Source organism: Malaya genurostris, chromosome 1 (genome assembly GCF_030247185.1).
Source record: "Malaya genurostris strain Urasoe2022 chromosome 1, Malgen_1.1, whole genome shotgun sequence".
NCBI classification, from domain to species: Eukaryota; Metazoa; Arthropoda; class Insecta; order Diptera; family Culicidae; genus Malaya; species Malaya genurostris.
The window spans coordinates 37,875,107-37,894,356 of record NC_080570.1 but is presented as its reverse complement, the minus strand read 5'-3'; the positions used below and the strand labels follow the sequence as shown (position 1 = coordinate 37,894,356).

Genomic DNA, 19,250 nt, shown 5'->3' with positions numbered 1-19,250 from the left:
CCACACCAAACAGTGCATTTTTCGGGATGCATGGGCAGTTCTTGAACGGCTTCTGGTTGCTCTTCACTCCAAATGCGGCAATTTTGCTTATTTACGTAGCCATTCAACCAGAAATGAGCCTCATCGCTGAACAAAATTTGTCGATAAAAAAGCGGATTTTCCGAATGGACCACCTAAGACGCAGCCGCGGTCAACATTTAAATGAAATTATCTTCAAAAAGTAAATGTCATGTACCAATCTAACGTTTAAAATAAAGAACCGATGAGATTTTGCAAATTTTATGCGTTTTATTGTTTAAAAAAGTTCTCAAGCTCTTAAAAAATCACCCTGTATTACAGCTTTGAACTGAATCCATTTGCAAGCCACCGTTTCGCTTGTAAATTGAAATTCCAGGTGTGAACACGTCTACGTGACAAATCAATCCATTTTTAAGCGTACAATATTGAAGTAATGCTTTCGAATGAAAATCCTTCAATAAATCATCAATTATGTTCGAAAAATCTATCGCCGATAGTTCCAATCTGGACTGCTAATTACCGGAGAATCAAAATCAACAGCTAACAGATATTCAATATACTCAAACGAACACGGAGGGCAGCAGACACGGAAAATGGTATCCACACACTTCAATCAGTGGATTGATTTCTGGATCTGATTTCTAGTTGTGAAATCTGGACAAGAGCTTTGGAACTGAATTCTGGTCTGAATCTCAATTTCAGTTCCGAAATTCTGTTTCAAAATTCAGATCCAAGTCCGGAATTTATATCCGAAATTAGGTTCCAGAGTTCACGTTTAGAAATCAAGATTCTGATTTCAGTTCGACAATCCTGGCTTAGAAAGAAGTTATCATATTCGGTTTAAGTTGCAGAAATCGGAAATTCGATTCTGGCTCTGGATTCTGCATCAGGAACTGAATTTAAGAACTGGATTCTGGAACTGAAAAAAGTCTGAGTTTTGTCATTCACTCACTCCACAGTCAAACTGCTTGTCTCGCTCCCAGTCAAGCGTTTGCTGAGCTAAGTAAGTGTCGGCGCATATACTTATAGATTCCTGTTTGTGTGCGATAGTTAGTTATGTCCAGAACGGTTGAGGATGACATCTTTATAGCACGCTGTGATTGGCTTGTGAAAATTAAAAGCCGACTTTTTAATGGTATACTATTGAAATACTAAAACGATGTTACCTCATATGTTTAAGGTCAATGTTTCCGAATCAACTGGTAGTTAAATTATAGAAATTCATCATCAAATGACTGAGTTATAAGCGTTCAAAATTATGCCAGAAAAATGTTACGTGGCTAATGTTGCATTTTTTTTAATTGACACCCAGCCCCGTCCAGTAAAGGGTGAGGCAAAGTTTTTCAATGTCAAAATTTCATCCATAAAGTTTTGCACAACTTTCTTCGCCGTAGAACACCAGTGATCGTATTCGTGGGGCTGCGCTGGCCATGCCGAATAGATTTTTTTGTCCGTGATGTACCAATTTTGTGCCAAATCTTATTCCGAATTTGAAGTATCCTTTGAGATTTTAATGAAGCTTTAGAGTATTTTAGGCGGACAACTGAAAGAAAAACAATTGTCAGAAACTCTCAAATACTTTCGGCTATCGAAATTCTCAAACAAATATCTCGTTCGGCAAGCCATTTATACCTGTGGCTCGAAGAGCGACCTTGCCATTGTGACCGGGGCCATCTTTGTACAAAAAGTGCCCGGAAAATACGTGCCTTTCCTCAAACAGTACAAATGTTTCGTTCTGTTTTGGCCTGATTTGGCATATTGCCATGGACGAATTTCGCGCTAACTCGAATAAATGCCGATAGTCTCAGATTTTAATGAAACTTTCGGGATGTGAAGACTTTCTTGTCATGAAAAAACCACTTTGCATACTTTATTTTACCATATTTGATCTAGTCGGTCTTTTTTCATAATTTTTTTCAAATGATTACAGTCGCAAAAAGTTAAATCCTACAAAAAAGTGTTGTGTAAGTGATTTTTAAAAAAATGTCAAATCTTCGGATTAAAATACATGAAAAAAGTCCTAATCGAGTCCTGCAGAGGAAAAAAGTTGATTTTATACAATTAGAGTCGGTTTACAAAAGAAGGCGAGTGGGTAATATCAGAGACACAACCGGATGACGTGAATACAAATAAAATATATATTTCAGTTTGCTAGCACTTAATCCTGAACCTAAATTCTGAAACTCAGCTTTTTAATGCTAGATTCTGGAACTGAAAACTGAACCGGTAATCTGCAGTTGATTCTTGGAACAGAATTCGAGACCAGAATTCTGATTCGGAACTGAATTCAGAATTATAGTTACGCAAGTCCGGTCCAAGATACAGTTTTCAAACTCGGATCCAGAATTTAGCTTCGAAACTGAATTCTATAATTGAGATACGAAATTTAGTTCTAAAACCTTCAGAATGTAGTCCCTGAGTTGCGAAAAAGAATGTTTCTGGAATGCAGTTTAGAAAAGAATTCTGGAAATCCAACTGAGTTTTGAATTTGAATTCTGCTCCTGGCGTTCGGTCTGCAGTTCCAAAACTGCAGGTACAGAACTCAGTTTCCGAATTCTGAATCGCATTTCTAAGTCTGAAATCTGGAATTCTGGTGAATCCTGGTATGAATTTCAATTTCAGTTCAAAAATTCTGCTTCAAAATTCAGATCCAAGTCCAGAATTTAAATCCGAAAATAGGTTCCAGGGTCAACATCTAGAAATCAAGATTCTGATTTCAGTTCCATAATCCTGGGTTAGAATCAAGTTCTCAAATTCGATTTCAAATCTAGAAATCTGGAATTCAATTCTGGCTCTGGATTCTGGACCAGGAACTGATTTTAAATTCTGGATTATGGAAATGACAAAACAAAAACCTAATCTTAGATTTCGAAACAGAATTTCAGAAATGTGATTCTGAAATTTAAGAAATTTTATTCTGGACCGGGTTCTGGTACATTTAACAATTTTGCCAATTAAAAGTGCGAGTAGATCGAATTTACATGATCCCAGGCTAAAATGCTATCCATTAACGCCAGATAGCCAAATAGTTCTTTGGGATGGATTTAACGTTCTTAGGACCTACATTGTTGAATTTCTACATTCCGATGTATATTCCTTGAATGCGAACGGACTCCAGACGAACGGTGCTCAAAGATTATATATTTTAAATCAGAAACTTTTCACTCTTTCACATGATAAATTTTGAAAAAAAAAAATAATACATTATGATGTACATCCCGTCAAAAAGTAATGACAATTAATGTAGGGGCGCTGCGCCCTCTTTCTTACTGAGGCTGCCTGGTGATATTTCTAGCAGTAGTCCTTATCGCGCTGGTTATCAACACGCGCTGCATGGAAACGGTTTAGTGGGAGGTATTTAACATACTTACTCCCTATGATTGCCACTTTAAATGAAAAGTATTTGAAGTGGAATAGTTCTTGAAATTTCCGAATTCGAAAAAAAAAATTTTTTTGATGCCTAATGGTTTTGAATAACATGAAGCGTCAAGATTTGTTGTTGACTGGAAACAAGTTTTTTTTTGAAAAATCTCCTGGGCCTTGGAAAAAGCTTTGAGATTTCCACAATCGAAAACAAAATTTTGATGCCAAATTCCTAAATCTAGTGTCATTTAGAAACTTTTTTTTTATTAACAAAATTCGATTCTGGGACTGAGAATTTCGATACTGCTCCGACATTTTTTTTATTACAAATGTCATGAAACATGAAGATTTTGTGTAATCTCGAAAAAAAATTATGTTGAAAAATCTCGACTGGGATCTTTCGATACCAGAAATCTCGAAATTCTCGAGATTTTACAAAAAAAAATTCGAGATAAAGACTGTTCCAGAAAGTATGGACGCACTTTGATTTCGCTGTAAATGATTCACAAGTGTTTCAAATTTTATTCGATATACTGATAATATTAGACTACGACAACAGAATATTATTATTCTCAACATTTGCTACTTAGCCATTGTAGACTAGCTGGCACACCTTCTTGCGAACGTTATTAATTAAATTCCGTACAGACTTCTTGGCGACAAGTTTTGACACTTTTTTCCAATCTTTTTCGAACTGTTGAATGGTTTCGGCTGCCGAGACATGTTTCCTAAGATGTGCCTTCGTTAATGCCCAAAATTCCTCAATTGGTCGAAGTTGTGGGCAATTTGGTGGATTCATGTCTTTTGGAACGAAAGTGACATTTTTGGTCTATCCGTTGATTTCGAGTAGTGGCAAGAAGCAAGATCTGGCCAGAGGACAACAGGATCCTTGTGGCTTCGGATCATGGGTAGAAGTCGTTTTTGTAAACATTCCTTGATGTATATTTCGCTGTTCATTGAAGAAGTGGTGATGAAGAGTTTCGAAATCTTACCGCAGCTACAAATTGCTTGCCAGACCATAGCTTTTTTACCAAATTTTTCGATTTCAATCGATGTCTCGGACTGGTTTAACACTTGCCCTTCTCGCACCGTATAATATTGTGGTCCCGGCAAGGATTTGTAATCGAGTTTCACGTAGGTTTCGTCGTCCATGATTATGCAGTTCAAATTTCCAACAAAAATCGTATTGTACAGCTTTCGAACCCTCGGCCTGATCGATGCTTCTTGTTTCGGGCTACGTTTTGGTTGTTTCTGCTTCTTACAGGTTCGAATATTCAAACGTTCTTTAGAACGAAGAACATTTGACTTCGAAGTCCCGAACTGAAACCTCCTTCTTTTGCTCGACGTTCTCGGTTTATCCTCATAGGTGTTATCCTCACCGAACTTCCTGATTGCATTTCGCACGGCTTCTTCACTTACTCCTTCCATTTTTGCTATCTTTCTTAGTAACAATCCGCGTTCTGTGCACCATTTGTACACAATTTTTCGACGTTGTTCTGCTGAAAGTCCACGCATTTCGAAACAAACTAATGAATATGAATAAACAACTGCACAAGTGGTTAGAGAAGAGTGTAGACAACAGAACGCAGCCATAAAAATTGACAGATTCTTAACCATTGCGAAATGGCAGCGGTTTTTGGTTGCGTCCATACTTTCTGGGACAGTCTTTAACACAATATCTTGACGTTTCATGTTATTTTAAGAAATTTGGCATCACAAAAAAAAACTTTCGTTTTCAAAAAACCCAAAACTCCCAGAAAATGGATCAAAAAAAAAATTCGAAATGACACTGAGTCTCGAAGTTTCATGCAATTCTAAGATTTTCGGCATCAAAAAATTTTTAGATTTTAAAATTTGGTTATTTTTCTAGATCGAAAATGTTCAAACTTTGACCGCCGGACGGCATCTTTTACCCATATCCGATTTAGCTCAAATTTTGCATTTGCACATCTGGAATCATTTGCTAGATGCTTAGAATTGGATTCCCGGCATCCCTAGGGTGGCTCAATGGTGAAACAGTTCCGTAAATTCTTGTCCTGGAACTATTTGCCATGTCATTTATCTATGGTTGTCGTTCTGTTTTTTTTTTCATGGGACATTAATATTATAATATAAGTAACGATAAGAAAACTGGAACCTCGAAAAAGGATCAAAAAAGTTCGGTAATCTTTGTATATAAACTATACAACGAGGCTCTGTAGTTTCTTCTAGCTAAAAAAAATGAAGGAATACCAATTTCATCTCCGAATGATTAAATATGCACCGAACAATGCTCCGGACTAATGTAACGAGCATGGCAAAGTATTTCAAACGAATATCATGGGACAAAATTTTGCACACAAATTTATTACCAAAATAACAAACAACCGACTCATGAATGATTACTTTTTCAAACGAAGTGAACGCCACTCACGATCAATCCGACAGCGTTCGATTCGATCCAAGCAAGCATTGCCGCACTGACGTCAGACGGAACACCGGGAACCTGACATTCGTTTTTATAACACCTACTTACTTACTCGAATAGACGCCGGCTGCCACTCAATCAAGCATACGGCGAATATAAATCAACTGCGCATTCGGTAAAACAAGGATCAGCAGAAATTTCCATTAGATGATTACAAAAATACACTTACTTCTTGATACATATTTTACGCGTCTTGGTTCTGATTATTTATCTTATTTTTCTCTTTCTCTCTCTCTCGTTTCATGTTCGGTTTCTTCGTTGCAAACAGCTGCCACCCCCACCGCAAATCGAGCTCGTTGTCGACAAACCGCACCTGATGGGTGTCCTCCGAAGGCCAATCGTACGAATACGACGTAAGTATCGACGGTTTTTTTTTTGTTTCGATGGCATCCATTCAAAATGTGTTTGTTTTTTTGGTTTTCAGCGGCCACCAGTTCCGAGGTTTCGGCCCGACGGAAAAATCGTTCCAGCATCGAGAACAACACCACGAAGGTGAACAGCGAGGCGGCCGTTGCCATCATCAAGAAGAGCACCCAGGAGAACTCGGAACCGAAGGGATCGTTGGCCTGTGCCCTGCCCTGGGGTCACGGTTGGGGTTGGGCGACCCTACCGAATGGCATCTGGAGCGGAGGTAAGTCCAGTCCAGTTCAATATTCACAATCTGATGAAATACGAAAATATCTGGCACAATTTCACTTCATTCGAGGCGAAGAAAGCACAAGTTTAATCAAGTCGAAACTGTCAGATTACGCCACAGTAGGCTACGACAGAAGTGACAGAAGTCAAGGAGCGAGCGGAAAAACCTCACCGGAAAAAAGAAACGATTACTTCTTTTTTCTGATTGCCGACGGGCAATCCTGCGTTTGATCTTGATTTTTTTTTCCGTTCGTTTCTTTTTTTTTCCCGCAACCAACATGGCAAAGCGTGAGCTCAGAACCCTTTCATTAACATGGCTGGCTTCAATTTGCTTAGATAGTTGCTATTTTCTGCTTATCTGCATTCCGGTTTAGTGATCTCTACTGAGAAAAAGTCGCTACACTGGATCCCAGATGATTCGGAAATCAAATGTGTTTTTTTTTTTAATTTGATTCTATTTCTACTGAAATTGTGGTCGCGATTAGAAAAATATAGTTCGCATCGATTCGAATACAGTTGGTCAGAAAACCAATTTTTTTTTCGCAAAAAGTGGTATTTCATCTCGGCGCACAGTTGGAAAAATGACATTGTTTTAGAGACATAATACAATTAATCAATATTGTCTAAAAAATGATTTCACAAACGAAACGTCGATTTTTAGATTCAACTGAAAGGCCCAATAGAAAATTTCTGAATTTGATCTTGGTCCGAGTTCCGGTTCCGGAGTTACAAAATAATTAGAGTAAAAGTTTGAATTTTATGCGTTTTCTTCTTCAGAAAGGCCATGTAAAGAGTGGAGATCTTTTTTAAATTGGTTGAAACATTTCAGATGACCAGAAAATCTCCAGATTTCATTATACTGGATCTCAATTCACGGTTTAGAAAATACCGAAAATAGTAATCAATAACATTAAAATAGAACTCGATTTCACAGAAACACGACTAGGCTGATTTTCACAAAGGGTGTGCCCCCAAACAGAAATAAAATTGATTTAAGCTGTTTGGAAGGGTTTGTATTGGAGATGATTTTCCCAAAATTTTAACACTTTAACAGCCATATTTGTGGAGTCCGGGTGGTTCTTCTGATTTTCATTTTATTTAAATTTTTCAAAAACCTCTTTAACAAAAAAATTGAAAAAAAATCAGGAATATTTTAGGCATTATGGGAAACCTTTCTGATTTTTTTTTTCCCAGAATTTTACAAAATGTATTTCGTGTGTTTTTTTAATCGCACTTACAACTTTGGTACCACTTTAGATTTTACATAAAAAAAAATCATTAATGATTATATTACGCTGTATTATTTTCCGATTTTGTAAAAAATGTGGACGGGTATAATATTGGACTTAAAAAAAAATAATCGAAAAACCATGCGTCTCCATCAAATTATCATCAGATGGAAACACATGGTACTTAGTTCTGAAATCATATATCACATACCATCACAACTAAATACGATGCGTTTTGATCTACAACCTCTCTTATATCTTGTTTCAACGGATTTACAACAGTCAGTCCGTTCCCAATTAGATTTATCCTTTTCAGTTTTAGAGATCACTGAAGACCGGTATAACTGATTGTTGGGTCATCTACAAACTTGAGAAATTTACGATAGATTGTTCAAGAAGATTTCAGCTCTTCTCGAAATACTGGTCTAAAAAGTGCTCGAAAAACGATAATTGCTTGAAATACTGGTCTAAAAAGTTCTCGGAAAACAATAACTGTTTGAAATACGAATCTACAACCTGCTAGAAAACGATTTAAAATTGCTCGGAATACTGGTTTAAAACTGCTGGAAAAACGATAAAAACTTCTCGAAATACTGGTCTAAAAGCTGCTAAAAAAATTATACAAAACTTCTCGGAATACTGGTCTGAAAACTACTCGAAATACTGGTCTAAAGGCTGCTCAAAATAACGATTAAACAACTGCTCAAAACACTGGTCTAAAAACTGCTCGAAGAACGATAAAAACTGCTCAAATCACTAATAAAAACTGCTCGAAGAACGATAGAAAACTTCTCGAAATATTGTTCTTAAAAGGTGCTCGAAGAACAATAATTGCTCGCAATACTGCTCTAAAAACGACTCGAAATACTGGTCTAAAAGCTGCTCAAAAAACGATTAAACAACTGCTTAAAACACTGGTTTAAAATCTGCTCGAAGAACGATAAAAACTTCTCGAAATATTAGTCTAAATAGTCGAAAAACGGTAACTGCTCGAAATACTGGGGTGGCATTATGTATCTCGATTCGACTGAAATTTTATCGAATCGACCACGTTTCGTATTACGGTTCTCGATTCGAAGTCGATCATCGAGCTTCGTTCGACTTCACTCGAAGAAGTATTAGATTATCGAGAAGTTTTGGCATTATGGAACCAAAACAATCGAGCTCGTAAACGACTGAACTCGATAAGAAATGGTCGAAAGCCTTATTACTATCGACTATGAGTTTTCGAATACGTTTCTTTTCTATTTAGATAGTTATCGATAACATCTTAGATTTTCATACACATATTAGTATTGATAATCTTAATTTTAATGCATTGTTTTGTACATCGTTATATATATTTTGTGTGTTTGACATATTATGTACAAGTCGAACCGTTTAAAAAGCATATTAATTAAAAACTGCGTGGTGTTTACTTAAAATAACAAAAGTAAGTCGAAACTAACCTATGCCCAGTAACTGTAGTTTGTAATAAAATTTCTGAATCCTGTGGACAGAAAACGTCGCTCAAACGGATTATAGGAAAAAGCTTATTCGATCGATAACAATGAGCAAATAATGTTTTTACCCATATATCTAACTCAAGTAAATTGAAAAATTTGTCCAAACACCTTGAAAGTATTTAGAATATGCAAAAAGCATCACATTCTCGTGCTATTAGCGTGTATTTGACTCTAGTATCTAAATAGATTATGAACACTACAAAGAATGGGTTGCTCCTGGTATGTTAGCTAAAGCAATATCTCCTAATAAATATGATAAAATACTACAAAGAAAGTTGCAAAACCTACAAGCCTTTGATTAAAACTACACATATGGATGACGTAAATTGTATTAGATTTGAAACAATACATGAAAACTACAGAATTTTTTTATTATAATTTCAAAAGTTCATCGATAAATTGTGTATAAGAACACGCTTGAAAAAATTCTTTACGTTTTCAAATGGAGTGGAAATGAATCTGCTTCTTGATTTAAATTTCAGAAATGTGTTCATGTTAATTTGGTGCGGCAACTTAAAACCGCAGTATTACATACAGTTTGCTTCTTTACAGTACTTGAACTGAATAAATGTAATCGAAAATACTCAAACAATAATTCAGTTTAATTTTTTTCATGATTGCAATGTATATGGGTTTTTTAACCTATGTTTGTTATGACCAGAGATGCCAGATATTTTCATAGAAAATCTGTATTGATTCGTATAAAATATCTGTATTTATCTGTATTCGCTAATAAAATGACATTTCTACAATACAATTATATTAAAAGGTGTTATTCCAATAGATTATGGTTATAGAGTGGTAGATTAAATTTCATATCTTATATTATATTCATCGACGAAATTTTGTAGTTTTTTCCTATCAACAACAATTGAATTATGGTGCCATATACTTGTCTAATTTGAAAATGTTCTCTTCATAAGTTGAGATGGATTTCCAAAACCCAATATGGAACGTCAAGTCAGGTAATACAACTGTCAGTCTGGCAATAGTGATGCCAAGACTTGTCTAACTTTTAAGTTCAATTTAGTTACAAATTTTAATATAAATGGATTTCAGTGTTCTTCATTAAATATCTGCACAAAAAATATATATTTTAAAAAGTGATTTGTACGTTGATTCCTAAACGTTTATCTCGTCATTGCAATCAAATACTAATAGATAGCTCAAATACTAATAGATAGTTTAATTTTTTCCTTAATACTTTTGGTGAAATCTGTATAAATCTGTATTAAATTTAAGAAATCTGTAAGAAATCTGTACTCTGTATTGAATCTGTATGCGCATGTAAAAATCTGTATAGAACAGATAAATCTGTATAAATGGCATCTCTGGTTATGACAGTTCGAGCAGCGTCAGTCGAAATCTAGTACCACACTGTTAGGATCTCGATCACGAGGTCGAAAGCGATACGTAATGCCTCAGTTCAGTCGAATCGACTTCAAAAATAATCGTTTCGAGCAACTCGATTCGAAATGCATAATGTCAGCCCTGTTCTTAACAAGTACTCGAAAAACGAAAACTAATTAAAATACTGCTTGAAATTGCTCGAGAATCAATAAAAAGATGTTCAAAATACTGATTTAAAAACTGTTTTAAATACTGCTCTGAAGACTACTCGAAATACTGGTCTAAAAGCTGCTCAAAACACTGGTCTAAAAACTGCTAGAAGAACGATTAAAATCTTCTCGAAATATTGGTCTAAAAACTGCACAAAAAACGATAAAATGCGTTCAAAATACTGATCTGAAAACTGTTCAGAATACGATTCAATACTAATCTAAAAACTGCTCGAAATACTTGTCTAAAAACTACTCAAAAACGATACAATACTAGAAAACTATAAAAAACTGCTCGAAATACTGGTCTAAAAACTGCTCGAAATACTGGTCTAAAAATACTCAAAACGATATAAAACTGCTCGAAGTACTGGTCTTAAAACTTCTAGAAATATTGGTCTAAGAATTTGTCGAAATACTGATCTAAAAGCTGCTCGGAAAACTAAAAAAAAAACAGACCAAAACACTGGTCTAGAAATAGCTCGAAAAACGATAAAAAACTGCACGAAATACTTATCTAAAAACCACTCGAAATACTAGTGTAAAAACTGCTAAAAATACTGGTCTAAAAGCTGCTTGGAAAATGATTCAAAAAAGCTGATCAAAACACTGGTGTAAAAACTACTCAAAAATGATGAAAAACTGCTCGGAATACCGGTCTAAAAGCTGCTCGAAAAACTTAAAAACTGTTCGAAACACTGGTCTAAAAGTTTCTCGAAAAATTAAAATAATTATTCAAACACTGTTAAAAAACTGCTAAAAGAACGACAAAAAACTGCTCAAAACACAGGTCTAAAAATTGCTCGAAGAACGATAAAAAAACTTCTCGAAATACTGCTCTAAAAATAACTGCTCGAAATACTATAAAAAGTGCTCGAAAAACGATTACTGTTTGAAATACTGCTCTAAAAACTGCTTCTAATACGATCAAAAATGCTCGAAATACTGGTCTAAAAACTGCTAAAATATAATACAAAACTGCTCGAAATACTGGTCTAAAAACTGCTCAGAAAACGGTAAAAACTGTTCGAAATACTGATTTAAAAACTGCTGGAAATACTACTTAAAAACGATATTAAAATGCTCCAAAATACTGGTCTAAAGGAAATACTGGTCCAAAAATTGCTCGGAATACTGGTCTAAAATCTGCTCGGGAAACGATTAAAAACAGCATGAAATACTGGTCTGAAGACTGTTCTAAAAACGATAAAAACTGCTCGAAACACTGGTCTAAAAACTATCCAACAAACGTTAAAAAGCTGCTCTAAGTATTGGTCTAAGAACTGTTCGAAAAACGAACAAAATGCGATTGTGCACTTCCACTTGATTCTACGTCACTTTGTTAAACGTAACAAGAACAGGTTAACATGTCGTACCACGAAAAGAAGTGGAGAGTTTCAGCAATCGCAAAAATTGATACGTTTTGTGAAATATTTAAAAAACTACACTGAAAGAAAAGTGTCCAAAGTTGTTACCGTAGACAGGCTTGAACCCATACTTTCTTTATTTTTTCTACATTTTTCACTAGTTTAGGTCGTTTTTTTTGTAGGTGCTCCTTCATGATGGCCCAGTATTTTTCTATTAGGCCCGGATTGTTTGAAGGTTTAAGATTTTTGGACATAAAATAGACTTCATTCGTCTTACACCACTCTAGCACGTTCTACATGTATCATTTGGCATAATGCCAAATCCGGCCAGAAGCTCTACGAATCATCACGAGACTTCTGGAGTGGGAAATGTTACTTTTTTTTTAAATATACCTGTTCATTCCTGGAGTTTGCGGCAGTGAAAGATGTATTTCGCTTTCCGCAAGTACAAATTGCTTGCCAAATTAAGAGCTTTTTGGTTAACATGGACATATGCTGTGCCAGAAGGTATTTAGTTCTGATTTGGTATTCTGGAAGAATACAATTTTTGAGTAACACTTCGGTTTCCGTTTAAAGTCCCAAAGTCAGACGTTCTTCGAACTATTTTATAATTTCAGACACCGTGGAATTTACATTCCGAACTTTTTTGCTGATCCATACTCTCAAACTACTAGTGCAAAGCTTTTTCATGGCGAACTGTTCATTCATCAATCGATTCTACGAACGATTTTTTTGGCATACGAAACATTTATTTTGAAAAAAAAAATAAATGCTAAGGTTTCCACGAAAATACTCAGTAGAGTCTCGTTTTTATTCCTTATTTTCCTCCCACTGTGCGGCGGAACAGAATTACGGTTGGTAACGAATGCGATTGTTTAACCACCGTAGCAGAAGAGATAAGACGGCATAAATTTTTATTCTGTTCATCAGCTTACTTAGATGAGCTTTCTCTCTCTCTCTCTCTCCCTCGATGCGACTTGAATTCATTGCAGCACATGCGATGAGATGTTATAATTCAAACATTTGACAGCGTAGCAAGCGGCGGATTTCGCTAGACTACACGGAACCAGAAAACAATCCTATTTTTAATACTTAAATATTTTAATATAATATTTTAAAATAGGGCACAAAAAAACTACGAAACAGCAACATAGAATCTACTGAAAAGCCTTTTGTCCAGAGCTAAAGCGAACCCAAATCAAGCCGTAAACAAGAAGATTTTTTTGTTTTCAAACAATACGGCCATTTAAATTTATAGCCTTCCTCTTCATTGCACTGCACGAATAAATAAACCGACTCCCAAAAATTAATTACGGTGAGTGGTGCGATAAAGGCTTGCTTTATTTTTTTTTTAATTTTTCGCTGGCTCAGGTTTCACGCACGAGGAACCTTTAAACGGTCCAAAACCGAGTCCGATTTTGCCACTTAATCAGCTGAAGGTGGGCCTACGGAAGACTACGGTAGAGCTTTTTTTTTTGTGCAACGCCGTGAATCTGCTTTTGAGTAGGGTCATATTCACAGATAAACGGACAGGATCTGGTGTTCGGCAATGGAATTGAAACAGAAATATTAAACAAAAGGAAAGCCAAGTGTGATGTCTGTGGTAGAAACATGATTGATGACAGCTTCGGTGATAGGTGCTGGGGAAGCCGGTAGAAAGAAACTACTTAAACCAACAACAACGGCCGAGAGAGAGAGGTTTTTAATTAGGGTAATTTGTCTGGACCTGCTCTCTCTCTCTCTCTGCCTAAAGGAAGTGGGCGATTGGAGACCGCCCAATAAAGATATCAAATTCAAGTACCGGTTTTTGTTTTGTTTGTTTCTGGGGGTGCTGAGATTATCAACGTGTAAAACGGAGATAACCGATTATCGGTGTAATGCCAGGTAGAAGATTCAATTAGGATACAAATTTTCGTTTAAGATTTTCAATTCGAATTGCTCTTAGCTACGGGTTAAAAACGAAGTTCGGTAATGGCTTGAAATCACATAAAGACTACTTGTCCAAATCAAATGGGCATGCTAAAGACACAAAACCGTTTTCTAATTTTTACGTTTCGTCTTCGACTAATCAGTGCACTAGCAGTTTATGTTGAACTGCCAACACCACCTAACGCTTCCTAAGCCTTAATCGTTGAATGGAAGTCGAAACGTTCAAATTGGAACCTAGACAACATCAAATGAATCCAACTAACCAATTTCCGCTTTTATCTCGCTTCCCCTTCGTCTAGCGCTGACCTGGTCCCAGTGTGAAGATTCAATTACGCTGCACGCACTGCCGACCACGCACTGCACCAACATGATCGAGGCACCGTGTGCCGGCGGAATCTACCATACCGACATCAATCCGTTCGATTTCCACGGCATCGAGGACGTGGGCGGAGAGGACTTTGATTATGCGATGGATTGCGGAGATTTCATTTTCTAAACTCTCTACCGTCGGCTAGAGGTCGCGAATCGACGGTCGTCTTGTTTTTTTTTTTTTTGGTTCAAATGGTGACCTCCGTGCGCCATCACAATGATAGACAACAACAACAACTGCCGCCACCTCGGTGGTGTCATTTTGATCTATTTCAACTGGAAAACCCATACAAACACACACACTCACACTCCCATAAATATAAACACACGTAAACACATTTCCCGGCACAAGCATACTTGGCAAGAGATCGAACTACCGAGCTCATTGATGGAATGTTATACAATATATTCAACTAAATATTTTAGGTAAGTACTGAAATTTGAAAATTGATGGAATTTTAAGTTTGATGTCGAAGTGTTTTTAATATTTGCCTGGTTATTGTTTCGTTGTGTGTTCTTCTATTACTATTATTTTCTATTAAGGAACTGAAATCGCACTAAAGAGTTGAAAAGTAAATGGGAACCACGAGATTTTTGTTGATTTCGAAAGTTCGAAACAACTCACACTTTTCTAATCAATTCTAAAAAAATCACAACAACACTTTAGCACTAGTGTAGAAAAAAATGTTACCACCTATCTTTTCTACATCGTGCTAGGCGCAAGCATCACACTCCGGCGCAAAGCAAGCCATGACAATATTTCGATTGGCAAAAATAATCGAGCGCTTGTAATCGATTTGTAGTACGAAAGCTAATCGAGGGAATCGATTAGTAGACAGTTCGACAATTGAAATTGGAAATCAATGGAAGAAAACCGATTTTTACTAACTTAGATCCAATTAAAATGTCTTACGGTTTCGTACAAAGTTCGTGAATTTAATTACAGGATGTTATGCAGTGAAGATGTAAAAATAGTTTTCATAAACTAACAGTTCGGCTGAAAAGTTCGTATCGTTTAATAAAAACACACAATTTTTTGCCTAAATTCGTTTTTATTATTCAACATAATTGCCATCAGAGGCGATACAGCGATTATAGCGATCTTCCAACTTTTCGATACCATTTTTGTAGTACGATTTGTCCTTTGCCTCAAAATAGGCCTCAGTTTCAGCGATTACCTCTTCATTGCTTCTAAATTTTTTACCAGCGAGCATTCTCTTGAGGTCTGAGAACAGGAAAAAGTCACTGGGGGCCAAATCTGGAGAATACGGTGGATGAGGGAGCAATTCGAAGCCCAATTCGTTCAATTTCAGCATGGTTTTCATCGACTTGTGACACGGTGCATTGTCTTGATGAAACAAAACTTTTTTCTTCGTCAAATGAGGCCGTTTTTTTAAATTTCGTCCTTCAAACGCTCTAATAACGCTATATAATAGTCACTGTTGATGGTTTTTCCCTTTTCAAGGTAGTCGATGAAAATTATACCATGCGAATCCCAAAATACAGACGCCATAACCTTACCGGCCGATTGTTGAGTCTTTCCACGCTTTGGGTTCGGTTCATCGCGTGCAGTCCACTCAGCTGACTGTCGATTGGACTCCGGAGTGAAGTGATGGAGCCATGTTTCGTCCATTGTTATATATCGACGCAAAAAATCGGTTTTATTTCGATATAACAGCTCCAAACACTGCTGAGAATCATCAATTCGTTGTTGTTTTTGATCGATTGTGAGCTCACGCGGCACCCATTTTGCACAGAGCTTTCTCATATCAAATATTCGTGAATAATATGTCCAACACGTTCCTTTGATATCTTTAGGGTGTCAGCAATCTCGATCAACTTCACTTTACGGTCATTGAAAATCATTTTGTGGATTTTTTCACGTTTTCATCGGTAACAGCCTCTTTTGGACGTCCACTGCGTTCATCGTCTTCGGTGCTCATATGACCAGTACGAAATTTTGCAAACCACTTACGAATTGTTGCTTCGCCCGGTGCAGAGTCTGGATAACACTCATCAAACCATTTTTTGGTATCGGCGGCACTTTTTTTCATCAAAAAGTAGTGTTTCATCAACACACGAAATTCCTGTTTTTTCCATTTTTTCACAATAACAAAAGTAGCTTCACTCAAAATGCAATATCTCACAAACTAATAATCAGTGTTTGGTGTCATCAACTAGATATAGGCTTATAGGTATAGTTTTAATTATTAGTTTTTATTGTTAGTGTTAAGCCTTATTGTATCTGTTGGATCATTGTAATCTGTTGATACGAAAGATGAGGAGGTTTTATGCCTGCTGGAGAGAGAGATTGCCAAATTTCATCTCCATCGGGCTTTTCCCTGCTCCGATAAAATAAACAAAAATAAACAAAAATAAATTTTACTCGAACACTCGATGATGGCGGAGCACCGGCTAAACTAGTTTCTTAGTTGAAAAATTAGGTATCATTCTCGACCTTTAGCAGTGAGGATCTGTACAGACTTCTCTGCAACCGATTCAGCTGCTTTTATCCAAGATTTTCGATTTTTTTCTTTAGTTGTAGCTTGGTGTTTATACTGAGGAAGATCTCTCTTCAACGCTCGATAGGTCAAAACTCCGGACAGTTAAGTGTATTCGCCTCTGTCGGTACATTCCAAAACATCTTTGGCGTAGTGACAAGATGCCAAATCAGACCAGAATAGCACGAGAGCGTCAGGGCTGCGTAGAAATGGTACCAATCGCTTACTTAGGCATTATTCACGGTATATTTCCATGTTTACTACATGGAATAAGAAGTCCCGGGCCTAACAAAGAAAAGGTCGATTTTTAGCGTGAAAACTTGCTTATTCTTCAGTTTAATCTCCATCTAGAGCGATACACTTAACCCAACGGTCCTCCAACAATTTAATGTCCTTTGAAAAAAAAAAAGATTTGTCAAGGCTTCCGTTCCTGCAATGACCTCAGCATTCGACGAAAATTTCTTTCCTTGGAAAGCCCCGTTTTCAAGTTTGGAAATAGATAATAGTCGCTGTGGGCCAGGTCTGGAGAATACGGGGGATGATGGAGGACCAATCCGTACCGCAAATCAGCCCATTTCACCGTTTGATTTTATGCATGAATGAGCACGGTGAGTCTTTTTCCATAGCTTGATGAAAACTAGAACTCGTCTGACACGATTAGCTGTTATTCAAACACTAGTGGATAGATTGTCATGAAATTTGATATACGGGCCATCTAGAGGCTTGTTCGAAACTATTCACGTCCATGTACGAGACTTTTCATTCCATGTTCCGGTAGTGATGAAACTCTGACTTGCTCGACCACAACAGCATACTGCCTGCCAAATCCAATATTTTTTTGAGTAACTAAACCTTTTGCTCAGTTCTGAAATGCTCCTCTCCGTCTTTTCGTTGTATGGCAATACAAAAAAAAACCATTCCGGGATGCTCTGCCTAAAGTCTTCCAGCACATAAGTTTGATAGTCCTTCATCATGCAGGAAAACGGAGGTCAATTATTCGTGATACAACTTGTGAGTCCGGGTTTTAGCCGTCACATTCTGTTTATCATTACGATTCGGTACAGTTTTTCACCTTGGACGACATCACACCTTGACGGTGCTTGAAAGTATGTACGAAAATTGGAGATATTTTTATTTTCTAGCCACAGTACGTACCGAAAGATCCGGACTCTTCTGCAATATTTGTTTCAATTTTGGCTCCTGAGATCCATTTTGGTTCCACGTATTTGAAAACCAAGCTTTTTTTTCGGTTTTTGCAATGACTAACAAATAGAAAAATATATATTGGAGAAGCCAAATGAATGAATAATCTACAGAAAAGAGGATTTTTTTGGGAAAAGAAACGCTCAGACAGAGGACTCGAACCTGCGTTCGGTGATGCCTTCCGTGCATACGCGCTACCATTTCGCCACCCTAAGCCCTGTGATAGACACAGCTCTAAAACACGACTGAAATTAATAAATCGTGTCAAGCTTTTTTGCTTGCTTGTTTTTCTATTGACAGATCCGGATTTCCGCTTTTTGTTTTTGGCAATTATTTTCCTATGTTTCGTTTTTTCGCTCTCGGTTTCCGCCTTTACTTTCAGCTTTTAGCAACCCGTTTTCCGCTTTTCCGCTATTCGATTTTTGTACTTCCAGCTTTCCGTTTTTGGTAACAGTTTTTTCGGTTTATGCTTCCCAATTTTCTGCTTTTCGATTTTCATTTTCATTCAATTTTTTCCGTTTTCCGCAACGTTGTTTTCTTTTCCGATTTTTGCTTCTCGTATATTTTCTATATTCTCGCTCCTCGTAATTTGCTGTACGTTCTTCGCTGTCCGTTTTGCGCTACTCGCTGACTGCTTTTCGTTTCTTGTTTTTTTTTTTGGTTTTCCGTTTTCTACTTTCCATTTTTCGATTTTCGCTCTCCACCATTTGTTTCTCGTTTTCCATTTTTTGTTTGTCGATTTTCACTTTCCGCTTCTCGTTTTTGTCGTTCATGTTCCACTTTTTGCGTATCACGATTTTCGTTTTTCGCAGTTCGTTCTCAATTTTTGTTTTGTTCTCGGCTTTTCGATTTTTGTTTTTCTTACCTTTTCTCTATTGATTTTATCTTTCAACAATTAACTGTACGTCTTCCGCTTTTTATGTTCCGCTTTTAATATCTGCTTCTCATTCTTCGCATCCGAATCCGAAAGCTTTTTATTGCCTGATTCCCGTTTTCGCTACTCGTTTTCCAGGATTTGTTTTTCGCTTTTCGTTTTTCACTTTTTGTTTTTCGATTTTCATTTTACGCTTCTCGTTTTCGCGTTTCATTTTTCTCTTTTCGTTT

General features: G+C 36.7%; 1 protein-coding gene across 1 annotated transcript in view; it reads left to right on the top strand.

Moving 5' to 3' along the window:
- Positions 1–19,250, top strand: part of LOC131437583 (uncharacterized) — a 153,653-nt gene that overhangs the window by 130,374 nt on the left and 4,029 nt on the right. Inside the window, exons 7-9 of the mRNA XM_058607041.1 lie at positions 6,117–6,201; positions 6,273–6,479; positions 14,373–14,868. Of these exons, the coding sequence (XP_058463024.1) occupies positions 6,117–6,201; positions 6,273–6,479; positions 14,373–14,569 (489 nt within the window). The 3' untranslated portion in view covers positions 14,570–14,868. The remainder of the gene's footprint in view (positions 1–6,116; positions 6,202–6,272; positions 6,480–14,372; positions 14,869–19,250) is intronic.